This window comes from Maniola hyperantus, chromosome 27 (assembly GCF_902806685.2).
Source record: "Maniola hyperantus chromosome 27, iAphHyp1.2, whole genome shotgun sequence".
Taxonomy (NCBI): Eukaryota; Metazoa; Arthropoda; class Insecta; order Lepidoptera; family Nymphalidae; genus Maniola; species Maniola hyperantus.
Genome location: NC_048562.1, coordinates 6184675 through 6212603, shown reverse-complemented (window position 1 = coordinate 6212603; position 27929 = coordinate 6184675). Strand labels below are relative to the sequence as shown.

Genomic DNA, 27929 nt, shown 5'->3' with positions numbered 1-27929 from the left:
GTTTAGAGATTGTATACAACGGAATTAGCCCCATTGGCTATTTTAAAGCTCTATAAAAAAACTGCTGCGGTTTAAATGCTTGTAAAGGTTGGCAAAACTGCTCTAAATCTCGTGCTATCCTTTTCCGCAAGCAACATTATGAAAGGGATAGCAATAGATTTAGACGTGTCATTTTAGTTTAGTTTAGAGATTTTGTACAACGGAATTAGCCATATTACTAATACCTAGACGTAGTCAAATAGACCTTTTTCTCGCCAACTGTACCTATCTAGATTATACTTTGCATTGTTCATAAAGGTTTGACTCCTTCTCAATCTCAATTCACTGATAACCTTACTTTAGTAGAGTGAACTTAGTTAGACAGTTGATTATGTTTAGATATTTAAACATGTGTTTAATTTTTCCCTTTATAAGGTTAAATTCCGTAGTGCTAGGGGCGGCTAAAGATAATAATTATAAAGATCAATGTAAGTATCTAACTAATACAGACAGACAGCTAGACAGACAGACAGACACACTTTCGCATTTATAATATTACTAGAGGATGCCCGCGAATTCGTCCGCGTGGATTTAGGTTTTTTTAAAATCCCGTGGGCACTCTTTGATTTTCCGGGATAAAAAATAGCCTAATGTCCTCCCCCGGCAAGTAAACTAACTGTCTACCAAATTTCATCAAAATCGGTTAAACCGTCGCGTTGGGCCGTGAAAAGCTAGCAGACAGACAGACAGCTATAGACAGACAGACACACTTTCGCATTTATAATATTACTAGATGATGCCCGCGACTTCATCCGATCCGATAGCCCATTTCCTTCCCCGGGATGCAAGCTATCGCTGTACCAAATTTCGTCAAAATCGGTTAAACGGATGGGCCGTGAAAGGCTAGCAGACAGACAGACAGACACACTTTCGCATTTTATAATATTAATAGTATGGATGAAAATGAAAAATAAGAGCCTGCCATCAGTTCAGAAACTAGATTCTAATGAGAAAAGCCAGAAGAAACTCAGCAGATGCTCTTTTCAGAAAACTGAAGGATGAACTTTTGTTCACAGTTTGCACGGATCCTCGTACCATGGAGAAACACGGGGCGTACTCCGAGTGGCCCGACTCGTACTCCTGCACGAGACACAGGTGTCAACCCGGGGGGCGGAACCTAGCTATATACACCGTGGGGTATGTAATCGATCGGGGCCGTTTCTGTTGTACACAATCTCTAAACTAAACTAAATTAACAGATCTAAATCTAGTGCTATCCTATTCCGCAAGCAACATTATGAAAGTGATAGCAATAGATTTAGACGTGCCATTTTAGTTTAGTTTAGAGATTGTGTACAACAGAATTAGCCACATTCTCTACATAATATAAAATAAAGTCGGTTCCCACTGCATGTATGTATGAACGCGTAGATCTTTTAAACTACGCAACGGATTTTAATGCGGTTTTCACCGATAGATAGAGTGATTCAAGAGGAAGGTTTATAAGTATAGTTTAATACTTAGTTTGTGTTAATTTGTTGAAATATGACGATATTTGAACAAAATGTCGGAAGAATCACTCCTCACTGACACCACATTAGTATCAACATTGCACCCATGCGAAGACCCCTGGGGCGGGTCGCTAGTTTTTTTATATAAAAACTAGCTGATGCCCGCGACTTCATCAGCGCGAAATCAAGTTTTTTGAATATCCCGTGGGAACTCTTGATTTTCCGGGATAAAAACAGCAAATGTCACTCTTCAAGTCCTCAGCAAATGTCACCCATGCAAAAAATCACGTCAATCCGTTGCACCGTTGCGAAGTGATTGAAGGACAAACCAACAAACAAACACATTTCGCATTAGGGTACTGATAGCAAGCAAACGAGCAGGCGGTTCACCTGATGTTAAGTGATTACCGCCGCCCATGAACATTTGCAGCACCAGAGGAACCGCAGATGTTTTCAAGAATTTGACGAGTGATGCACGCAACGGTGGGTGGTCTCCAGATTAGGATTTATGACATCTACCTAACATCCTTACAAAAAAATCTATTAAATTTTTGGCGTGACCCAAGTCCAAATAAGGATCCTCATGATTCGCAGCTAGCCACTAGACCAATAAAATAAAAAAATAAAAATAAAAATCTTTTTTATTCGTATAAACTTTTACAAGTACTTACGAATAGTCGCATGCATCTACCACTGGTTCGGAATGCCTTTCCTACCGAGAAGAACCAGCAAGAAACTCGGCGGTTGCTCTTTTCAAATATTTGATATAGGTACAAGATTATGCCATGTATAAAATAGTATTTGCAGTGTTGTGCGTCGCTGGAACGAGCTGCAGGTCAAATCCACGCTCTTTAAACATTTAGATAATCTTCAATTGTGTAATATGCTTTTTTCAGGAGCATATTTTTAATAGATTTTTTAAACTTGTGCAAAGGTAAGTCCAAAATAGTTTGCGGGATTTTATTATAAAAGGTAATAGGTATGATGAGACAGTCATGTCTGAAAAAGTAGTAAGACTTATTTACCTCTCAACCTCGGACCTGCAAGAACTTTCAAACAACATGGTGTTTTATTCTACTTACTTCTATTCTTGTTATTATAGATGTAAGCGTGTGGCAGACCCTCCACTAGGTGGACGGAAGACATCAGACGAGGCGCAGGGAGCCGCTGGATTCAGGCGGCGCAAGACCGTAGCGTGTGGAAGTTCCTACAAGAGACCTATGTCCAGCACTGGGTATCTATAGGTTGATGACGATGATAGATTATTGAGAAGTGGGGGCGTCGAAGATCTTTCAATACGTACATTCGATTCCTATTTTTTTCCACGGATCCGTAAAATCACGGACGAGTGCACAAACGCCCTAACATCCTAAAAACTGACAAAAAAATCTTTTAAATTTTTGGCGTGAATCAGGATCCTCATGATTTACAGCTAGGACCAATGAGACAGTCACATCTGAAAAAATATAAAGATTTCTCAACTTCGGACCTGCAAGAACTTTTAAACAATATGGTGTTTTATGCTACTTACTTCTATTCTTGTTATAGATGTAAGCGCGTGGAGGCGCCAGAATCGGCCATCGAGTGTGAAGAAGTGGTGGAAGACACCAACATGCAGTTCCCGTACTGCTGCACACGATTACGGTGAGTAGGTACAAATTGTGTGTTTTTGGGCACAATACCTCGAAGAAGAAAGAGGTCAGCCGCCGAATCCAACTCGGTTGGCAGCGTTCAGGAAGCTTTGAGATGTCGTCTTGTCCAAAATTTCTCAGTGCTTGAACACCAATGTCTTCGAATAGTGCGTGTTCCCAGTGATGACATGGATCCGAGACTTGGTCGTTAACTATGGGCCTCATAAGAAAGCTCAGAGTCGCTCAGCGGGCGATGGAGAGAGCTACGTGCGGAGTTTCTCTACGTGATCAAATCAGAAACGAGGAGATCCGTACGAGAACTAGAGTAACCGACTTAGTTAACGGGTTGCGAAGCTGAAGTGGCAATAGAATGGCGACCTCGCACCGGAAAGCGCAGCGTTAGTTAGCCTCTCACTAGGTGGGCGCATGGCATCAGGCGGGTCGCAGGGAGCCGCTGGATGGCGGCGGAGGTAAACCGTGGCATACTAGAAGTCCCTACAAGAGACCTATGTCCAGCAGTGGATGATAAATCCTACTGGCAGTGTGCTAATTTACGTCGTCTTTATCGCTGAGACAAGACTCTGGTGAAGGTGACTGAAAAAGAATATTAAAAAAAAAACGAGTGCGAGTCAGGCTCGCGCAATGAGGCAATCCGTTGCACCGTTGCGACGTGATTGAAGGACAAACCAACAAACCAATAAACCAACAAACAATCACACTTTCGCATTTATAATAAGGGTACTGATAATGTAGAGGTCAACGAACGTTGCGCAGCGGTCAATGCCGCGTCGTAGATGGGGCATTGACCCCGAGTTTCATACATTACATTGCGGGTTTGTAAAACAAGTGCGAGCCAGGCTCGCATAATGAGCGTTCCGTACTACAGTCGTATTTTTTCGACATTTTGCACGATAATTCAAAAACTATGATGCATAAAAACAAATAAAAATCTGTTTTAGAATGTACAGGTGAAGACCTTTCATATGATACCCCACTTGATATAGTCACTCACTTCGAAAGTTGAAAATATTAATTATTAGTTCATGACCACAATTTAATTTTTTTTTGTATGATCTAACCCTAAATTCACGGTTTTCAGATTTTTCCCCAAATGTCAGCTATAAGATCTACATACCTGCCAAAGACTCTAGGTCAATGGGAAGTACCCTGTAGGTTTCTTGACAGACAGACGACAGACAACAAAGTGATCCTATAAGGGTTCCATTTTTCCTTTTGAGGTACGGAACCCTAAAAAGGTGTCATCGTCGACTGAGTTGCTGGGCAACTAATCGACCATGCGTAATGGCTCTAAGACTGAAAACAAAGCCAAGAATCTCAGTCGCACTGGCTCGAGAATTTAAAAAATATATATTGTCCAATATTATATTGACTATTTTTTATTTTATTATTTCTTGGTTAATATATTACAGGTAGATAATTATTATGTGACATGTGATATTTTATTATATTATGTTATATGTGACTGTTGAACATTATAATTCTAAAAAAAATAGCTTATTAATAATAGATAATAAGAAAATAAATTTTGCATGCCCACTGTATGGCGGATTGTAGCTGTAAATAAACCACTGTAACACCATCATTGTACCTGCAATCGTGCAAATAAATGATTTGATTTGATTTGATTTGATTTGAATAGATGTCTGGTGGTGGTGCGAGGAGAGGTGTGGACGCGAGTGCTGGGCCAGCCGTGGGAGACGCTGCCCGCCGCGCCCTGGAGTCACATGTACAAGATGAAGAAACCACCGCCCGCAGATAACGCCAAGAGCAAGTAAAAACATCCTTTTAGTTTCACAAAATTTATCTATACAGGTGTAATTATCCTAAACAAAACCCAACATACGTCCCGCAAATTGCTATTGCGCTGGAACTATGTCTCATTAAGATCTAAATGACGTCATTTTGACGTCAGCCGAAATAAAAATATACCATCAGCTCGAAACTTCAGTCTAGTGCTGACGTCACTAAAATGGCGGTCACGCGCATTAGCAATTTGCGGGACTTATACCAATAACCATTCCCCTAACAAAATCTTGTAGTTTTAGTGGGTTTTTAGGGTTCCGTACCTCAAAAGGAAAAGGTCTGCCTGTCTGTCTGTCTGTCAAGAAACCTACAGGGTACTTCCCGTTGACCTAGAATCATGAAATTTGGCAGGTAGGTAGATCTTATAGCTGACATTTGGGGAAAAATCTGAAAACCGTGCATTTAGGGTTAGATCGCACAAAAAAAATTAAATCGTGGTCATGAACTAATAATTAGTATTTTCAACTTTCGAAGTGAGTGACTATATCAAGTGGGGTATCATATGAAAGATCTTCACCTGTACATTCTAAAACAGATTTTTATTTATTTTTATGCATCATAGTTTTTGAATTATCGTGCAAAATGTCAAAAAAATACGACTGTAGTACGGAACCCTCATTATGCAAGCCTGGCTCGCACTTGTTTTACAAACCCGCAATGTAATGTATGAAACTCGGGGTCAATGCCCCATCTACGACGCGGCATTGACCGCTGCGCAACGTTCGTTAACCTCTACATTATCAGTACCCTTATTATAAATGCGAAAGTGTGATTGTTTGTTGGTTTATTGGTTTGTTGGTTTGTCCTTCAATCACGTCGCAACGGTGCAACGGATTGACGTGATTTTTTGCATGGGTATAGTCAAAGACCTGGAGAGTGACATAGACGTTTAATCCCGGAAAATTAAAGAGATTCTGAGAGGAGCCCCGTGTTCAGTAGTGGGCCGACGACGGGTCAATCATGATGATAATTGTTTCCCCAGAAACGTAGAGGTCAAAGGTCCTGTCTACGAGCTACAATCCGACAACGATAATGATCGCGACAAAGTGTTGCGCGCGACTAAGAAGTCCACACCAGCGACTGACATCAGCGAACCAGCCGCGGCCGCGCGCGCCGTGCCTTCTCCTGACATTGTGGTAATCTTTCCTCTTGCTTATTAGGGTTCCGTACCTCAAAAGGAAAAACGGAACTCTTATAGGATCACTTTGTTGTCAGTCTGTCTGTTTGTAAGTAAGTAAGTAAGTAAAATATGCTTTATTGTACACCAAAACAAAAACAATAGACATATAACAAATACAGCATGTACAATAGGCGGCCTTATCGCTAAAATAGCGATCTCTTCCAGGCAACCTTAGGGTAGAGGATATTATAAAAATTAAAGAAAGCGGAAGGGGTGTACTAATTAAATAAAGTAAATACACATAATATACGTATGTATATATATATATATATATATGTCAATACAACAGTAAATAAGAGAGGAATAGACGACAGATAAGTGAAACAAAAAGTAAAAATAAATAAACACATCAAATGGAGGATAAATAAAATAGCTTCAATTTTGTTTTAAAAATAGATAGTGATTGAGACTGTTTGATATCCAAGGGGAGAGAATTCCATAGCAGTATAGCGGTAACAGTAAATGATTTAGCATAATAAGAAGAGGAGTGTGTAGGAATTTTCAGGCGTAGATTATTTTGAGAACGAAGAGAAAAAGAGTGTGTATCACATCGGTACTCAAAACGTTCTTTAAGATAAAGAGGAATGGAGGGATTGAACAGTATACAGTAAAGAAGATGAAGAATATGAGTATTCCTGCGAAGACGAATGTTTGTCTGTCTGTCTGTCCGTCTGTCTGTCAAGAAACCTACAGGGTACTTCCCGTTGACCTAGAATCATGAAATTTGGCAGGTAGGTAGATCTTATAGCTGACATTTGGGGAAAAATCTGAAAACCGTGAATTTAGGGTTACATCACACATAAAAAAATGTGGTCATGAACTAATAATTAGTATTTTCAATTTTCTAAGTAAGATAACTATATCAAGTGGGGTATCATATGAAAGGTCTTCACCTGTGCATTCTAAAACAGATTTTTATTTATTTTTATGTATCATAGTTTTTGAAATATCGTGCAAAATGTCGAAAAAATACGACTGTAGTACGCAACCCTCATTGCGCGAGCTTGACTCGCATTTGGTCGGTTTTTTTTAGGGTTCCGTACCTCAAAAGGAAAAACTTCAAGGTTCAGAATGTTGGGCGGTAAAAGGGACGGATGAAAGGCGTTAGGCGAGTACATGCGACTGAAATGCGAATGTTGAGATGGATGTGTGATGTGACAAGGTTTTTTTTTTAAAATTCACATACAAGTTTGCCCTTGACTGCAATCCCACCTGGTGGTAAGTGACGATGCAGTCTATAATGGAAGCGGGCTAACCTGGAAGGGGTATGGCAGTTTTTAATAAACCCATGCCCCTTTGGTTTCTACATGGCATCGTACCGGAACGCTAAATCGCTTGGCAGCACGGCTTTGCCAGTAGGGTGGTAACTAGCCACGGCCGAAGCCAGATCAGATCAGAAATTTAGAAATTATAAAATTCCAAATCCCTGCCAGGAATCGAACCTGCGACCTCCCACTAATAAGACCACAGCGCTTACCACTGCGCCAGGGAGGTCGTCAAAAAAGATGGATAAGATAAGGAATGAATATTATGTAAGGGGAAGTCTGAAAGTAGCGCCAGTGGTAGAAAAGATGAGGGGTAATAGGCTGGCATGGTATGGGCATATAATGCGGAGGGAAGAAAGCCATGTCATTAGAATAATGTTAAGTATGCATGTGGAAGGAAAAAGAGGAGAGGACGACCAAAGAAAAGGTGGATGGATTGCGTGAAAAAGGGGTGAATAAAACGTTGATGAATGGCAGAAATGAGTGGAAGAAGACATGTTGTGCCGATCCCACGTAGCGTTGGATAAGGTAAGGAAGAAGAAGAAGAAGAGACATTGTTACTTTGCCCAAGATCTTACTACCTATGTGGCTGCATGACTGTGTCTCTATCAAGTAATTTACTCTCTGTTTCAGATTGCATTAGCAACACCAAATGATGAGAAGAAAACTAATAAAAATGAGACGCCGAGGTAAATCTCTATATATAAAACCCTAAAAATGAATCGCTGAATGTGTTGCTGATTGCAAATCTGAAGAACAGCTGAACCGATTTCGCTAATTCTTTTTTAATAATATTCCTTGAAGTACGAGGATGGTTCTTACGGAGAGAAAATTTTAAAAAATTTGAATCGACTGTTAGGCGGAACGAAGTTCGCCGGGGAAGCTAGTATTATTATATATTCTCTTACATATTATAATAAAGGCTGCTTTTACATAATCTATGTCTGCATCGTATGCCTAATTACTGAAGGTCGTGACCCTTTACCATTAATTATACAGGATATAACCAGAACGCTAGCAAAAACAAAGACAGGTGGTAGTACTGATGATTACTGATATACCACAAAAACGCGAGAAAAAAAATGTATTTTGTAAAAGTTTACGATATATTGCAAATAAAACATCTAACTGACGCTGACGAGGTCAACGAACGTTGCGTAAACAGGCAACTATGGGTCAATGCCGCGTCGTTGGAGGGGCGTTGACCCGAGTTTTGCACGCTATACATTTGCGAGTTTGAAAAATACTAAATCACTAAAACTACAAAATGAGGCAAATGGTTATTGGTATTGGATTGTGTTTAGGTAGTATAACAATAACGCTAAATTTTTCCTAGCGTTCTGGTTACACCCTGTATAAGTAGCTCAACTCAGCCAATTCAATGTACATATATCCGTTTTTCAAGGCACAATAAGTCTAAAATTCCAAGTGACCCTATCGATGAAAATGAGGAAGTGGACAAGGAGCATTTCGACATTGAAATTGATGACGGACCTGTACACGAAAAGGTAAGGCTCTTTTTTAAGCAAAGAATCAACCAGGCTGCTGGTGGACACGGTAGACTTAAGATGAAACTCTGCGGGTAATACTGACACAAATGTTTAAAATTTTGTCCAATATCTCAGTGCCTGAAGATGAAAGTTTTCAAGCAGTGCGTATTGCCACTTGCCAGTGATGACATGGTCGCCAACTATGGGCCTCATGAGAAAGCTCAGAGTCACTCAGCGGGCGATGGGGAGAGCTATGTGCGGAGTTTCTCTACGTGATCAATGAGGAAATGAGGAGATCCGTAGGAGAACTAGAGTAACCGACATAGCCCAAGGGGTTGCGAAGCTGAACTATACTAGGTATCAGCACTCAGAATAAGAAGGGCTAAAGCCATACCACGCAAGCCAATTACGAGTTGGCAGGCTTTGAGAACAGTATGGGAACTCTCAGGCATGCAGGTGTGAGGTGTCCTCATGATGTTTTCCATCACCGTAAAAGCAAGTGATATATTTTAATTACTTAAAAACGCACATAAATCCAGAAAGTTAGAGGTGCGTTTCCTCAAATAGGAGAGAGGTCAACCTCACCTGTGTGTGAATTAATTTTTGACCTTCAAGTGAATTACTAAAATCTCTTTTTCTCTCAGACATCATGGTCAGCAATTCCTCAGAGCCAGTGGAATGAACACGATCCTGCCATGGATGTAGAAAGTCTACATGTTCTGGTAAGTTTCTACTTCTGTTGTATAGAAGCAGGCGTTACTTTGCGGAAGTCCATGATATAGGTACAATGAACCAAAAGCTTAATTTGCTATAATCCGCTGAAACAGCTCGAATCTGTATGGTGCAACATGCAGCATGCGAAATGCAGCGCCCGCCCTCCCACTGCTAAACATGCAGGAAGAAGCAGCCACCAGGCAAGCAATACGCACCACCACCACGCAGCACCACACAAATCCCAAACACACTCGACGCACGTTTTGCCCCTACACCGGAGCATCCTCAGGAGATGTAGACCTTACAATACACAATTGCAAAGTTTCTACTTCTATACTATATCCACGGAGAGAAGTTAGTATAGGGCTCAGTGTTACGTAGTTCCATATAAATGACAAAGACAAAAAACTCAGTGGGCGTTAACCTTTTTGAGTGAGCCACTGCCCACTAAGCAATCGCTGCTCTAAAAAATAAGAAGCTCTTTCATAGAGTTATTTCAAAAAGTTCATTGTTTTTGCTCTAGACTCCTGTTGATAAAAAAGAGAAGCCATCAGGTCTCCAAGCGCTGGTGGATGCGATTGGCAACAGAATGAGAGACATAGAGAGTGTGGTGCAGAAGATGAGCGAAAAAGTGCAGAAGCCTGAGAACGAAGTCGGCAGTGGAGAAACAAGGTGAGCACATTTTTTTTATACTAAAAATAGTGAGGGAAACAAACAGGCGGTCTTCTTCGCCACCAATGAACATTTGCAGCATCAGAATAACCTTGAATAATTCTATGTTGAAAATATAGTGGGAAGGTTGATGAAGGGAGTTGGTTCCACAGTGTGCATGTGTGTGAAAAAAAATCTGGCACTACGAGCGATGGTCAAAGCGCACCAGTCACCCAGGTGATGAGGGTGAAATTCCTTACAGTGGCGTGCGGAACTATAAAATTGGTACCGTTATCAGACTAAATATTACTAGGTACACCTCACCTATCTGCACATCTCTTTGGCCAGCATTTTTTTTGTTTTCTCAGTATGATTACGATCAGCCTGAGTATGTTTAGCTAATTAGTTGACAGTAGGATGTTGTGTAAAGGCTGCTTCACTTTAGGAGCCAGCACTCATTTAAATGTCTATCAAGTAGCGAGGTTAAGTCGAGTACAGGTCCGCATTTAAATATAGGATTACCTACTAGCTGATACCTACGATTTCATCCACGTGGATTTAGGTGTTTAAAAATCCCAGGATAATATATATAGATAATAATAATTTTTCAGGACTTTGACAGGTAAGTATATTCAAGCGAAAAAATTACGCCAATTTGTTGCTCCCTTGCGGCGTGATTGAAGAACAACCCAACAAACAAACACACTTTTACATTTACTTATAATATGGGTAGTGATACTTATTACCTATATTTTTTTAATTTCAGGTATGACAGCGAGGCACCAACAAAACATCACAAATCTGATGAAAAGGGTCATGGCAGAGATGATGTTATAGAGAAGGTAGAGAAACCAAGTCCAGATGGTGAACATTATAAAAGGTAAGCATGTCTATTATTACTCATCATCATCATTACCCTATAGACGTCCACTGCTGGACATAGGTCTCTTGTAGGAACTACCACACGCCACGGTCTTGCGCCGCCTGAATCCAGCGGCTCCCTGAGACTTTTCTGATGTCGTCCGTGTGAGGTCGCCATTCCAGCATCTTGGCAACCCAATGTCTATCGGTTGTACGAACTATGTGCCCTGCCCATTGCCACTTCAGCTTCGCAACCCGTTGAGCTATGTCGGTTACTCTAGTTCTCGTACGGATCTCCTCATTTCCTCATTGATCACGTAGAGAAACTCCGCACATAGCTCTCTCCATCGCCCGCTGAGTGACTCTGAGCTTTCTTATGAACCATGTCTCGGATCCATATTTTTACTCAACTGCCAATGAAAGTGCCAATTTTACCAACGTCGATTGACGTTTAACCAAGGAATAAATTGGGAGTGAAATAGGGGTTCGAAATTCGTTTAGTACACGCGGACGAAATCGCGAGCATAAGCTAGACCTTTTATAAAATTAGATTCAAGGGGTCACGACCCTCATAGAATGATATGATTACGACGCACAGACAGGAATGATTTGATACCCAAGTTTTTCTTTGTCTCAGTAGATTCTCTGTCAAGAATCGGGGCAGCAAGTACCTGCGTACCGTTGGCGTCACCAGTGAGCACCCAGTCTTGGTTGAGGACACCAATCTCAACGGCTACTTCAGCGACGCTAGCAACAGTGTTATGAGGAGCGGCTTGCCAAAGGTATGTTTTTTTAACTATATCAAGTGGGGTATCATATGAAAGGTCTTCACCTGTGCATTCTAAAACAGATTTTTATTTATTTTTATGCCTCATAGTTTTTGAATTATCGTGCAAAATGTCGAAAAAATACGACTGTAGTACGGATTTCTCGTTGCGCGAGCCCGACTCGCACTTGGGCGGTTTTTATTTATTCAAGATTAAGAATCAGATTCAAGTAAGCCCTTGACTGCAATCTCACCTGGTGGTAAGTGATGATGCAGTGTAAGGTAGAAGTGGGCTAACCTGGCGACTGGGTCACGGGAACACCGAAGCCATCAACCGCGACCTCTGCTAGTCAGAGGGACACGCGGAGAAACCTCCCCCTGCCAGGTCATTAGCCATAGCCAACAATATCGATGAAGAGAAATTATTAGTCATGTTATCGGGGCGCACCGGCCCGAATACTCTTCCCCTCGGAAGCATCCAAAAGGGACCAGCAGCACCCAGGCACACCAGGAGATTACTTGGCTGCCACCCCATAGCATTTTACCTGTACGGGAGCGGTGAGCAGGCTCGACCGTACCAAAGGGAGATCTCCCACCGAGCGGTTGTCTTAAAACTTCTTTATATAATCCAGACTAACTGATGCCCGCGACTTCGTCCGCGTGGAATTAGTTCTTAAAAAATCCCGTGGGAACTCTTTGATTTTCCGGGATAAAAAGTAGCCTATGTCACTCTCCAGGTCTTTATCTATACCCATGCAAAAAATCACGTCAATCCGTTGCGTCGTAGCGACGTGATTGAAGGACAAACCAACAAACCAACAAACAAACACTTTCGCATTTATAATAAGGGTACTGATTGCAGAAAACTCCGTTAGTGCGAGTATTGTCGGCGGTACATTTGTTCGGGACTACGCCATGAAATGTTATCGATTGAATAGCGCCATCTAGTTGCAACTGTGGCAACTACCACATACCTATAATGCTATTGATATGCTACGTATTCCATGAGCAGGAACAAGGCGCAGCGCCGACGTACGTGGCGCCGGTGGAGAACCGCCGCAGGACTCACGACGTGTCCGAGGAAGGCGACAAGAAACACAAGAAGCACACGCATAAGAAAAAGCACAAGGTAATCAAAGAAACTAGAAATCAAAGCTTCAAGCTCGCCCGACTTCAACATATTATATACACCTGTAAAAAAAAAAGTTGTTTTGTTACTTTGTAGTGGTTTTGGATGTCGGTTTTTTTTAAATATTTTATTTTTCACTAAGTATAGTATATATTTTCTCTATAGATAATTTTATCGTTGGCGATAAACGATCTCTATTATTGATGCCTTTCCTACCGAGAAGAACCAGCAACAAACTCGGCGGTTGCTCTTTTCAAAGATTTGATACATAATATTATGCCATACTTATAAGATAAAAAAAGTGATTGCAGTCTCGCGCGTTGCTGGAACGAGCTGCAGGTCAAATCCACGCTCTTTTATCATTTACATAATCTTCGATATGCTTTTTTCAGGAGCATAGGTACTTTTAATAGATTTTTAAACTTCAACAGGGCAAAGGTCACAAGAAACACCACTACAAAGAAGAGAAGAAAAAGCCAGTCAACATACTTGCATCTGTAGAACTTGACAAGAACGTCGTGTCGGCAGAAGATAGTAGATCTAACTTTTAAGTATCACAGCTAAGGCTTTTAAGGAAGCTAGCCAGCTAGGGGGAGTGCATCTGCCTAGAAGATGTCTATTCACTAATGGAAGTCGGAAAAAAATTTTTATGACTACAGTCCAAGACCCTATTCTATCTCCACCTCGTAAAACACTTTACCGAAATGAAAAATTGGCGGGAATTCCGGCGAATTCGCGGACATGTGCTGGAATTCCGGCGAATTCGCGGACATGTGCTGGAATTCCGGCGAATTCGCGGACATGTGCTGGAATTCCGGCGAATTCGCGGACATGTGCTGGAATTCCGGCGAATTCGCGGACATGTGCTGGAATTCCGGCGAATTCGCGGATATGTGCTGGAATTCCGGCGAATTCGCGGACATGTGCTGGAATTCCGGCGAATTCGCGGCGAGCACCAATTTCTATTATACCTAGTCCTAGTCTTTCTCGGTAGAAATCGGTGCTCGCCATATGCGCCGGGATAGCGCCTGGGTTCTACGGGAGTGCGGGGCGTTCCCTCCCCGATCGCCATCTCGACCTGTCGCGTACTATAGGTAGGCGTTTCTATTAGTAGGTATTTTATTTATGTTAATTTGATGAATAGCTTTGAATTTATAGTTGTAGTAGTACAACTAGTATAACAAGTAGTGTTTTTGAATTACTCTGTTATTCGTTGAAGAATAAAACTATTTTTGAAAGAGATTTGTTTTGATTATTTATCACTAGCTGATGCCCGCGTCGTACGCGTGGATTAAGGTTTTTGAAAATCCCGTGAGAAGTCTTTGATTTCCCGGGATAAAAAGTAGCCTATGTCACTCTCCTTGACTATATGGGTTATTCCCGTTGAGTCACACCCCCGTGTGCAACACTGTGACACAAGGTGCCAACAATTTCAAAACATTCCCGTTGAGTTGTAAGGGTGATAAATTGGGCGGAATAGAAATATACCCGGATACGGAATAATCTACCACCTTACAAAGATTAGAGGAAAATAATAATTTAATTTACTTGATCTATCTACCTAGTAAAGAATAGAAGCTAGCCGTCGACTCCCTTGTAATGTATATGAGGTGTTATAAATGAAATTTGCTAGATGTTAGGCAAAATTGTTTTTAATGTAACTTTTACCGGGGTCGCTTAATACTTAGTGATGGCTAATAATACTTAGTTATTCTAGCTTAATGCCAAGACTTAATTTAGATACATTAGAATGCCTTAGGTAGATAGTACATAAAATCTATGTTTTAAATTTAAGATGCCATTGGCATGGAATAGACAATGACACAGTAAAATTCATAAAATTGTTCCAAAATAAAAGCTCAGTAGTAAAGACAGGGTTCTTACTGTACACATACACTAAGAAGGTTCACTAAACTGTTGCAGGATACAAACATTTGCTTACTTGTAGGTGCGAAGACTGCAAGGTAGCTGGACGGCATCGGCCAAGATCCAAAACTCAATTTATTTGATTCTTCACAACCGAAATGTTTCATTACTAAGATTTTCACCAAGTCTTATCCATAGCAATTAAGTTGTCAACGTGAATGTGCAAAAGAAATAAATACGAAAACCGAAAACTAAAAACGGAAAACTAAAACGGAAAACTGAAGCTAAACGTAAAACGTAAACGTAAAACTGAAATACGAAAACCCTGTAACAAAGAAAAACAAGATTATAATTTGTGCTGTGTGAAAATTTCGACACGTGGAATTTTCCCGATCAAACACAACTCACCTATTGAACTCCTGGCCACCAATGGTTTTCAGAAGTCCACCCACAACCCATTATCCTCATTTATTTGGGAAGTTAAAATAACTGGAACTGAAAGAAATCATGAGATTAGGATTTTCTCTAACCAAACCGCCATTTTGTCGAATCCACATTACTTGATTTTTCACTCACCATAACTGATGAAACATTGAAAATACGTTAGGATGACTAAAATTTATGACTATTGTATTTTTCCAGGCGAAGCCATGGGCGAAAAGAAGTGAGATTTTCCTGGAACGAAAAAAATTCGTCTTCACATGTTGACTCCAGGAAAATTCTAAATCTCAGCAATCGTTGTTGCCAGACGCAACCCGAGTGTGGCCGCACTCATTTAGTTTGATCATGAAGCCAATTCATTTTTGAATATTTGCGGAACCTAAGGATATATTATAAGAACCGTTTTGTTAATGACTTAACAATAAACAAATGATATTATGGTTTTATTTAATTATTTTGTTTTATTTTTACGACAATTGACAACGAAGCAAACGCCATCTATTGTGGCTCGAATGAACTCTGAACATCGACCCACGCGTAGTTCTGCACCTTGATGCTAGGTGGCACCAACATACTTTGAACAAAATAGATTTTAATTAAAAGCGAAACGCTAATTAGTAGTTCAAAATTTACAACGTCACAATACTTCCCCTCCTACGAAAAGGTTCAACAGGTTGAACCACGCTGCCCTCAGCGTCATCCAACAACTACTAACAATTTGCCTGAAACAAACAAACAAAAACACAGAAGTTACGCGTGAACGCACATCTACTACTAACAAGGAAAATTGTCTAACAAAATAAATATACTGAAAACAGTGTAAGGTTTTATACATTATACTTAACTACACAACCCTAACTTCTAAAAAGAATATATACAAAAAAACTTCATGGTGTCTAAGACACTTGAGTGGAAACATCTTGGCATCATTCTTCAGCTGACTGATAGAATGCGTCTAGGCCTACGGTGGTTCACTCTTTTAAACTACCATCGTAATATTTGTTACTCAACAAATACGGAAAATCTGGTTGTGAACGGGTCCATCTGATATGGCAACCGTTCTCTATCCCATTCGGAAAAATAAAACCGAATCAAAATCGGAATATGAGAAAAAAAAACGAAATAACTCTCCTAGAAAATAGATCTCGGAACAGAATCGGAAAAATAACAGAAATGATCCCTTATCTAGAAGGAAAACGAAAACAAAACACAAAACCCCCCCCTTTTCGTTATCCCCAAAGTACGATATTTGCATTTTTACTTTCTCTACCGGTTGGTCTACCACAAGCATTCCAATCATCACATATTCATCCCTACATACATCCACTACATTCATCCTCAACTGAACCATGGTAATGTAACTGTTAACTCAGAACATCACTACACTCATACAAATTCCTAATTGAATATTGATAACTTAAATATTCAAACAGTTTAGACCAAACTAAGTAATGGCAAATATCTACTTCTTAATATCCTTAATATGCCAAGTGCCTATTGGGTGGTTGTCAGCTACTCTAACTAGTTCATAAACCAAAGGTGACAAAACCTTGACAACCCTGCACTTTTCATACTTAGGTGCCAGCTTAGCTGCGAAAAAATTTGTAGCGTCGCTTTGTGGATAGGTCTTTTTCCACACTATGTCCCCAACAGAATAGCTTGCAGACCTACGCCTTAAGTTGTAATGCGTTGCATACTCTGCATGAGCCTGAAACAAATTTCTCCTAACCTGACCAAATATGTCCTCCAAAGTTCCAAACTTTCCTGCGTATTCCTCCCTTGGAATTCCGGCCTCGTACTCCTTATCCGTGTCCTTATAGAAGGAACCATTTAAGACCGGTTCTCTAGCGTGGACAAGGAAGAACGGGGAGAATCCAGTGGATTCATTAACCGCACTGTTTATGGCGAACTGGACCTTGTACAGGTTTTCGTCCCAGGACCTGTGGTTATCTTTCACAAAAGCGGCTACAGCAGTCATAACAACCTTATTGTACCTCTCAACAAGGTTAACTTGCGGAGTGTACAGTGGTGTGTAGTGTAATTTCGGAATATTATAACGCTTAATGAGATTACGGAATTCAGATCCTGTAAATTGGGACCCATTGTCCACAATCACAGTCTCTGGAACACTATGGTTCAAAAATACAAAATTCTCTAGCGCTTTAACAACAGCGGCACCTGTGGCACGCCGTAACGGAAACAACATTGTATATTTCGAAAAACAACACGTCACCACAAAAAGAAATGTAAATCCTGATTTAGACCTAGGCAAAGGTCCGACTAAATCAGCCGAAATGACCTGAAAAGGTCTCTCGCAGACTTTAGGCTTCCCAAGCAGACCTGGAGTGGCTGATGTCGTGTGTTTATACGCAGAGCAAGTATCACAATTCTTAACGTACTCAACCACGTCCTTATACATACCACGCCAAAAATATCTGAGGGATAATCTGCGATGAGTTTTGAACACACCAAAATGACCTGCAGTTGCATCTGCATGGTTTTGTTGCATAATTCTAAGGATGTCGTTCTTGTGGACTACCTCTTTCCAGTCGAACTCACTGAGAAGCTGGTATTTACATTTACTGTAACGATATAGTTTATCGTTCAAAATACAAAAATTCGGAAAATTTGCTGGATTGATTTTACAGCCATTAAATGTTTTGTCATACCAGTCATCTACCAAAACTTGTTGACTAGAGTTATCATTACGATCACCAACTACATCTACGTGTATGAGTCTCGACAAGGTATCCGGAACTACATTATCACAACCCTTCCTATGTTCGATAACAAAATTATACTGTGATAATCTACAACCCCATCTGGCGAGTCGTCCTGAGGGATTTTCTAAATTTAAGAACCACTTTAGGGATGCATGGTCTGTGATAATTGTGACTGGCTTGGAACCAAAATAAGCCTGAAATTTCTCCACTGCAAAAATCACAGCTAGAGCCTCGCGTTCCGTCGCGCTGTAATTCCTTTCGTTTTTATTTAGGCTCCTACTGACATACGCAATGGGATGATCGCAACCATCGGTTTCTTGCGTTAGCATACCACCAACACCATATGCAGAAGCATCACAATGTATTTTGAATGGTTTTTCAAAATTCGGTACCGCAAGAACAGGTGCGGTTACCAACGCATTCTTCAATGTATTAAATGCTACCTCTGCCTGTTCGCTCCACTCAAATTTAGGTGCGTTCTTTCCTTTACTCGTTAGTCTATTGAGTGGTGCAGCGATGGTTGAAAAATTCCTAATAAAGCGCCTGTACCAAGAACAAGTGCCTAGGAAAATCTTTACCTCCTGTGCAGTTTTTGGGGTCGGAAAGTTCAAAACTGCGGCAACTTTTCCAGGATCTGTGCGTAAACCAAATTCATCCACTATATACCCTAAATATTTCAAAGAGTTTCTAAAAAAATTACATTTATCAAAATTTATGGATAGTTGAGCCATTTTTAGTTTATCCAGAACTCTGTTTAATAAAATTAAATGGGTTTCAAAATCAGCAGAACAAATAACAATATCATCTATATAACAAAATACTATTCCATTTTCAATATCACTACAAAAATTTTGATTAAATAACTGGTCCATTAACCTCTGCTGTCGTGCTGGTGCACCGCATAGGCCAAACGGCATGACTTTAAATTTGAATAACCCTCTACCAGGAACTGTAAAACTGGTTTTTTCCTGAGAGTCGTTAGCTAATGGAATTTGCCAGAAACTTGAACTTAAATCAATCGATGATAAAAACCTTGCCTCTTTCAAGCTATCTAGAATTTGTGGAATGTACGGTATTGAGTATGAATCCCCCTTTGTCACTGAATTTAATTTCCTGCAATCTAGGCAAAATCTCCAGTCTCCATTTGCCTTTTTCACTAAAATTGCTGGGTTATTCCAAGGGCTTTCACTCGGAGTAACTACGTCCATTTCCAGCATCCTATCTAACTCTTTACTCAAAGCTTCCTTCTTTTCGGGAGAAAGTGGATATTGTTTTATTTTTATTGGCCAGGCATCACCGGTGTCAATAACATGTTCAATTAATTTTGTTCTACCCAATCCAATTTTCGTTGAAGAAATATCTAAAAATTTTTTTACTACAGACTGGGCTAATTCTTTCTGTTGAGATGATAAGTTTTCAAAAGAAGTGATGGTATGAATTTGTTTATTATCAATCGCACAAATATTGTAAAATTGAGAAGGTGCCTTAATTAATTCTAAATCATCAAAAATGCCAGGGGCTAACTGAAATGTTTTCCAAAAGTCACAGCCAAAAATAACATCCGCTATTATAGAGGGTACTACAAAAATTTTTATTATGTGAGTTACGGAATTATAAGTAATCGGAATAAACATATAACCCATGCAATCAAGTTTGTCTCCATTTGCCACTGAAAATGTGGTATCAATACTGCTATGCAATTTATAACCGAATTTCAAAAAAACCTTGTGCGCCTGGTTACCCAAAATTGACGCGCAAGCACCGGAATCTAGTAAACCTGTAATCTCAAAACCGTCAACAAAAACCTTTAAATGTGGCCTAAAGTCTCGTTTATCCACTGAATACAGAACTGTGTCAGGTAAAAGGGATGTTTTGTTGTTAATGACCAAGTTCTTTACTTGTGTCTCTGCACAGTTCTTACTAATTAGTTTTTTGAATTTTTGTCCGGAGCGGGTTTACTAATCGCCTTTTTACTACAACTTGGACATGTCTTTACTGTAAAGTTCTGACGTCCACACGAAAAACATCTAATAAATTTCGGAACTGTCCTGCAAAATTTAAAGGAATGGTTACCCTTGCCGCACTTGTAACATAGTTGTTTATTTGTTTTCGTAAAATCAGTGCCTTTACTTGTATCAACCTTAGGTGCAGGTGTGACTGAAAGTGTGTTTATCTGTTTTGTCACTTGTTTGTAAGCAAACTCTGAACTTAAAGTTGCCTTACTGTTAGTAGGCTCAGAAAATAAGGCGGAACGCTGCCTCGCAGCCTCTAGTTTGCGACACTTTTCCTTCAACATTGCGACAGACTTAATGTCAACAAGAGCTAATTGTTCTGAGTAAAAAGGGCGAATATTATGTAATAAAATTTGTAACTTTTGTTCTTCGGAAAGTGGTGTTGACAACCTTGAAAACATGCTAAACATTACAGCGAAATAGATAGACACAGGTTCTTCAGAGCCTTGTGTTCTTGCTCGAATTTCACCTAGCAACCTGTAGTCATAATCTACTGCATCAAATTCCTCTAAAAATAAAGTTTTCAATTCTGACCAAGACGAAACTTGACATTTGTTGCCTCTGTACCATAACAATGCTCGGCCTGTAAAAAGATGAAATGCAGAAACAAATAATTTTCCATCTGAAACGCCATAAGATCTTTTATATTCCTCAACGCGTTCGATGAAACTGCGCGGATCACCCTGTCCGTTGAAATGTAACTTCCACTTGGCAACATTTTTATCACCAGTGCAGTCAACGGCGGTACTCTCGGAATCCAGTGATTCGTCGTGAGACGACTCATTGTCAGCATCTAATCTGGAAATCAAACTCTGCAACTTTGTATGTAATTCACTCTTCCTACTTATTAAGCTGAGTTCGGAACACTGTATTCTCAAAATTCTAAAGTACAAATGTGAAGCTAAAGCTTTAGACCTACAGAGGGCATGTCTATCTTTAGTGTCAGAACACTTTTTTAATAAATCTTCTAAGTCTTGAAGTTTCTTAGTAATAACCCCTAACTCACTTTCAGAAGTGAAATCCGTCTCTAAAATTGATTCAGAAGGAATTTCCTGAATTAATTGTTTTAACTGTTTCTTTAAACCTAGCACTGTAGGTGCTGGAGTTTCGGAACGAATGGATACCTCATAACACAATTCGTCCTTCAAAAGTGAATGAAACTGGGCAAAAGTCTGTTCCATTGTGTTAAGTCAAAACACATTTAACAAAATATCGAGCTTGTGTAACTGTCTATGTTTAGCCTTATACAAATTGGTTAAACACAAACACAAAAGAAGTTATTTAAACTATTAAATATACACAAGCAAAATACACAACAAAAACAATATTCTTAAGTCTATCCTAACTATTTTATCAATTATGTTCCTATTCCAAAATATTGTTAATAATACAAGCACATATTATTACTATAGTAAACAAAATATAACAAAATAAACTTCCCAAAATTGAATAAATGATTGTAAGGTGCAGTATCACCTTTATGAGTACACAGTGTGTTACAACCTTTACAATTACAAAAGTAAACAGGCAGCAAAGTTGCAATGAACTCTGACTAGCATATTATCTTTCAAAAAAAACAAAGAGATTGTGCAATGGTTTGATGACTGTTACTTTACACTTTTAACACATAACCTAAAATACAACAAAATCTGTTTCTAAATGTCACTTTAAACTACCAGCATTCAATTAAACTTAACATGTTTTGTGTGTGAAGTAGCTTTTATCATAACCTTAACACAGCTCTAAACAAAATTTCAACAAAATAATGAAGTATCAAGTCACTGAAAAAAAATTGTTCATAACTTCATACTTGAACTTAATGTAATCTCTGAATATAGTTTATATATTTAGTTTCACAAGTTGTAACTCTTAGTATTTATAAATGTATGTGTGTAACTAGTTAACAGGACATAGCGTTTCAAAACTTTAATTATACTAAGTTACCGGAATTTCAAACATAAGATGTACTTACTATTGAAAGCAATACCCAACAACAACTCAGTTAAGCAATGTTTATTACTAAACTGAAGGCAAACATTCACTTATACACCTCCAAGGTAAGTCAAATAACATAATTGAACGGCATAAACACCATTTATAATGTGTTAATTAAATAAGAAAAAACCACTGTTGGACTATACTCAGAAAATTACTTAAACTATCAAACAAAATTTCTAACTATTAGTTATTATTTAGTTAGTTAACCATAAAAAACAGCTTAGTGCTCTTTGCAATGTGTCACTACTTAGAAAATTGTACAATCAGCGGAGTACATTTCATAAAATTCACAAAATTTCTCAAAATATACTGAAATAACTATATAAAAAAACGTTCGGGCGCCATTTGTAAGGGTGGTAAATTGGGCGGAATAGAAATATACCCGGATACGGAATAATCTACCACCTTACAAAGATTAGAGAAAAAATAATAATTTTAATTTACTTGATCTATCTACCTAGTAAAGAATAGAAGCTAGCCGTCGACTCCCTTGTAATGTATATGAGGTGTTATAAATGAAATTTGCTAGATGTTAGGCAAAATTGTTTTTAATGTAACTTTTACCGGGGTCGCTTAATACATAGTGATGGCTAATAATGCTTAGTTATTCTAGCTTAATGCCAAGACTTAATTTAGATACATTAGAATGCCTTAGGTAGATAGTACATAAAATCTATGTTTTAAATTTAAGATGCCATTGGCATGGAATAGACAATGACACAGTAAAATTCATAAAATTGTTTCAAAATAAAAGCTCAGTAGTAAAGACAGGGTTCTTACTGTACACATACACTAAGAAGGTTCACTAAACTGTTGCAGGATACAAACATTTGCTTACTTGTAGGTGCGAAGACTGCAAGGTAGCTGGACGGCATCGGCCAAGATCCAAAACTCAATTTATTTGATTCTTCACAACCGAAATGTTTCATTACTAAGATTTTCACCAAGTCTTATCCATAGCAATTAAGTTGTCAACGTGAATGTGCAAAAGAAATAAATACGAAAACCGAAAACGTAAACGTAAAACTAAAACGGAAAACTGAAGCTAAACGTAAAACGTAAACGTAAACGTAAACCCTGTAACAAAGAAAAACAAGATTATAATTTGTGCTGTGTGAAAATTTCGACACGTGGAATTTTCCCGATCAAACACAACTCACCTATTGAACTCCTGGCCACCAATGGTTTTCAGAAGTCCACCCACAACCCATTATCCTCATTTATTTGGGAAGATAAAATAACTGGAACTGGAATGAAATCATAAAATTAGGATTTTCTCTAACCAAACCGCCATTTTGTCGAATCCACATTACTTGATTTTTCACTCACCATAATTGATGAAACATTGAAATACGTTAGGATGACTAACTTTATAACTATTGTATTTTCCCAGGCGAAGCCATGGGCGAAAAAGAGTGAGATTTTCCTGGAACGAAAAAAATTCGTCTTCACATGTTGACTCCAGAGAAAATTCTAAATCTCACCAATCGGTGTTGCCAGACGCAACCCGAGTGTGGCCGCTCTCAGTTAGTTTGATCATGAAGCCAATTCATTTTTGAATATTTGCGGAACCTAAGGATATATTATAAGAACCGTTTTGTTAATGACTTAACAATAAACAAATGATATTATGGTTTTATTTAATTATTTTGTTTTATTTTTACGACAATTGACAACGAAGCAAACGCCATCTATTGTGGCTCGAATGAACTCTGAACATCGACCCACGCGTAGTTCTGCACCTTGATGCTAGGTGGCACCAACATACTTTGAACAAAATAGATTTTAATTAAAAGCGAAACGCTAATTAGTAGTTCAAAATTTACAACGTCACAGAGTAACACTGTTACACAACGGGAATTTTTTGAACTTGTTAGCACCTTGTGTCACACATACCCGTGCAAAAAATAATGTCGATCCGTTGCGACGTGATTGAACGACAAATCAACAAACCTAGATAACAAGGACGTAGATTTTACGTCAACTGTCACCCTCTCGCAATCCCCAATCCACACCTACGAGTACCATAGGATAGGTATGGAGGGTCTCTTCACTCCATCATCATTATTATCAACTTATGACCGGCTCACTACAGAGCATGGGTCACCTCTCAGAATGAGAAGTTTTGGCCAGTCTACCACGCTGGTCAAATGCGAATTGGTAAATTTCACACACCCTTGATTTGAAAGCATTGCGGTGAACTCTCAGGCATGTAGGTTTCCTCACGATGTTTTCCTTAACATTGATTCCAGCCAAGCGCTAGTCCATAAATTACAAAAAAAAAGTTATATAGACATTATGTAGGGCTGGAATTATTAAAAAGAAAAAAGAAAACAACATATTATTTTCATGAGATTTTCATTTAATACTTTTTTAATCTATGTACAGTAAAAATTAACGATAAATAACTAGATACATTATTTTTTTACAAAAAAAAAACTGGTACAACACATTTATTGGCAGTGTATGTACCTAAAATAACATAAATCCTAATACATTTCAGAATTATTCATAACTAGCTTATGCCTGCGAGTTCGTCTGCGTGGACTACACAAATTTCAAACCCCTATTTTACTCTCTTAGGGCGTTTGTGCACTCATCCGTATTCGGTTCGTATTCGTGATTCTTGGAAGTGACCGTCATACAAATACGAACATTCAATTCGTATTTTTTTCACGGATCCGTAAAATCACGGATGAGTGCACAAACGCCCTTAGAGCGATCACGCACCTATCCGATCCGTATCAGTGAAACTACGGATATAAGAAATATCCGATAAGCTACCATACAAATAGTTCTAGGACTACTTCGGAACGTATTTTCACGGACTCTGATCGAATGAGTGCGTAACCGCCCTTAGGAGTTAGATTTTCTAAAATCCTTTCTTAGCGGATGTCTACGTCATAAATCATACTAATATTATAAATTCGAAAGTGTCTGTCTGTCTGTCTGTTTGCTAGCTTTTCACAGCCCAAAGGTTAAACCAATTTTGATGACATTTGGTACAGTGTTAGCTTTTATCCCGGAGAAGGCCATAGGCTACGTTTTATACCGTATAATTAAACACCACAGGATTTTTCAAAAACCAAAATCCACGCGAAGTCGCGGGCATAAGCTAGTAATATAATAAAACATTTTAAAACTGCAGTGTCATTAATTGAGTCAAAACAATATGTACAGCTTTTATTTGGAACAGTTTACACTAAAATTTTAAATTATTCTCAGTTTAGCACTTAAACTATGAGTTCACTTAATGGTAAGTGATGGTCTAAGATGGAAGCGTGCAAGTCTGAAATAGACTCACATTATAATCAAATATTTTGTATTTAAAATCTTTTTAGGGTTCCGTACCTCAAAAGGAAAATCGGAACCCTTATAGGATCACTTTGTTGTCTGTCTGTCCGTCCGTCTGTCTGTCAAGAAACCTACAGGGTACTTCCCGTTGACCTAGAATCATGAAATTTGGCAGGTAGGTAGATATTATAGCTGACATTTGGGGAAAAATCTGAAAACTGTGAATTTAGGGTTAGATCACACAAATAAATGAAATTGTGGTCATGAACTCATAATTAGTATTCAACTTTCGAAGTGAGTGACTATATCAAATGGGGTATCATATGAAAGGTCTTCACCTGTACATTCTAAAACAGATTTTTATTTATTTTTATGCATCATAGTTTTTTAATTATCGTGCAAAATGTCGAAAAAATACGACTGTAGTACTGAACCCTCATTGCGCGAGCCTGACTCGCACTTGGCCGGTTTTTTTTCGGAAATATGTTTACCGTATGTTTTCTATAACTAGTTTTTCTGTCTGGTACATGTCTCCTACTACAACCTGAAAAATAGAATAGCAAATTAATTCTCATCCATACTAATATTATAAATGCGAAAGTGTGTCTGTCTGTCTGTCTGCTAGCTTTTCACGGCCGAACACGGTTTGACCGATTTTGATGAAATTTGGTGAGTTACCTTACATCCCGGGGACGGGCTAGAAAATAAAATCAAAAGTTCCCACGAGATTTTCAAAAACCTAAAACCACACAGGCGAGGCTGCAGGCATCAGCTAGTTATAAAGAAATTTGATTAAAAAAAAAGGATTTTCCAAAATTCCACCCCAGCATCAGTGAATTTGGTTAATTAGTAACTTAAAGTGTGTATTTAATTATGTAATAGTGTATTTAAGTTTGTAATTGTGTTGAAGATCGCATTAGTGTATTTGAGTTTGTAAAAGTGTATTTAAGTTTGTAATGTGTATTCAAGTTTGTAATTGTGTTGTAGTTCACAATAGTGTTTTTAAGTTTGCAATTGTGTTGTAGTTCGCAATCGTGTATTTATGTTTGTAAAAGTGTATTTAAGTTTGTAATGTGTATTCAAGTTTGTAATTGTGTTGTAGTTCACAATAGTGTTTTTAAGTTTGCAATTGTGTTGTAGTTCGCAATCGTGTATTTATGTTTGTAAAAGTGTATTTAAGTTTGTAATGTGTATTCAAGTTTGTAATTGTGTTGTAGTTCACCATAGTGTATTTAAGTTTGTAATTGTGTTGTAGTTTGCAATCGTGTATTTAAGTTTGTAAAAGTGTATTTAAGTTTGTAATAGAGTGTAATTAAGTTTTTACCTGTCGTTTGATAATTTTCAGATTTTCTTTGCCATATTCAAATTCTTTCTTGACCAATTTAGGGTCTGTCAAGGATTTGTTTTCTTGGAATGCATCTCTAATCCTCCTCAAGGCGTAAGCTCTACAACAAGAAAAATACAATCATCATAATCCCAACGCCGGTGCACTACTGAGCACGAATCTTACCTGAGTACAGGTCTCATCAGAATTAGTATTTAGTCAATTGATCTACCAACTAAATCCAAAAAAGAAAAGGTGACTGACTGACTGATCTATCAACGCACAGTTCAAACTACTGGATGGAACGGGCTGAAATTTAGCATGCAGATAGGTATTATGACGTAGGCATCTGCTAAGGAAGGGATTTTTGAACATTCAACCCCTAAGGGGGTGAAATAGGGGTTTGAAATTTGTGTAGTCCACGCGGACGAAGTCGCGAGCATAAGCTAGTAAGTACTATAAGTATAGACAAGATTCGGTTTAAAGATTAAAGATCGAATGGAGGTCCCAAGGCGCTGCAATGGCGACTCCACACTGGAAACTCAGTGTTGGGAGACCCTAAGTCCACTAGTGAACTGACAATCTCAGGCGAGTCGCGGGACACGAAGAGTAGGCACAAAACCAATTTCGGTAAAATCTTTGGAAGAAACCTATGTATCCAGTAGTAGATGTCTATCGGTTTCATCAAACACAAAAATATATTTTATTTTTATTATTTTGTATAGCCCTTCCCGAGATATGAAGGATGGCAGGAATTCTAACCTAATAAATTAATAAATTTTTACAATCTCGGACTTATAGGTTACTCAGAAAATAAATTAAATAATTACGAAAAGTAAATCATTTTTGAGGTTATATAATTATTTTGAAATTGTGCAATTAAATACCTGAAATTATAATTGGCGAACTTGTTGGACTCCTTCAATAGAGATTTGTAGAGCGACAAAACATGAATTTTTGGTATTCCTGAAGCCATTTCTTTATTTTTATGAAGATTTTGTAGAACAAATGATTTTGAAATGTAAATAAAAAATTAGAGAAGCGTCGTTCCAATTAACGTTAACTGATTGGGCAAAATTCAGAATGTGATAAAAAAAATAGTTTTAGTTTTAGCTTTTGTGAGGTTAGTTAATTTTAAATCAATATGTTATATTTTTAACGATATGTGGTGGTGCAAAATCGAGCATTTAAGTCATATTTAAAACTGAAATAGTTACTATTTACAGGTTGTAACTTGTAGAGACACAAAATATTTTGCGTAAAATGGATT

General features: G+C 38.6%; 2 protein-coding genes across 2 annotated transcripts; one reads left to right on the top strand and one right to left on the bottom strand.

The window, feature by feature from the left end:
• The first annotated feature begins 388 nt into the window (after nucleotides 1-388).
• On the top strand, nucleotides 389-13552 carry LOC117994647 (uncharacterized). Its single transcript, XM_034982601.2, has 13 exons — nucleotides 389-467; nucleotides 1056-1176; nucleotides 3039-3134; nucleotides 4782-4913; nucleotides 5928-6081; nucleotides 8024-8079; nucleotides 8796-8898; nucleotides 9525-9602; nucleotides 10118-10266; nucleotides 11012-11125; nucleotides 11747-11888; nucleotides 12885-13001; nucleotides 13433-13552. The coding sequence occupies exons 1-13, from the start codon at nucleotides 389-391 to the stop codon at nucleotides 13550-13552; spliced, it is 1461 nt and encodes a 486-aa protein (XP_034838492.2).
• Nucleotides 13553-25803: 12251 nt separating this feature from the next.
• On the bottom strand, nucleotides 25804-27707 carry LOC117994627 (LYR motif-containing protein 4B-like). Its single transcript, XM_034982576.2, has 3 exons — nucleotides 27547-27707; nucleotides 26660-26780; nucleotides 25804-25879 (listed from the first exon to the last, which is right to left on the bottom strand). The coding sequence occupies exons 1-3, from the start codon at nucleotides 27633-27635 to the stop codon at nucleotides 25823-25825; spliced, it is 267 nt and encodes an 88-aa protein (XP_034838467.1). The 5' UTR covers nucleotides 27636-27707; the 3' UTR covers nucleotides 25804-25822.
• Nucleotides 27708-27929: the final 222 nt, after the last annotated feature.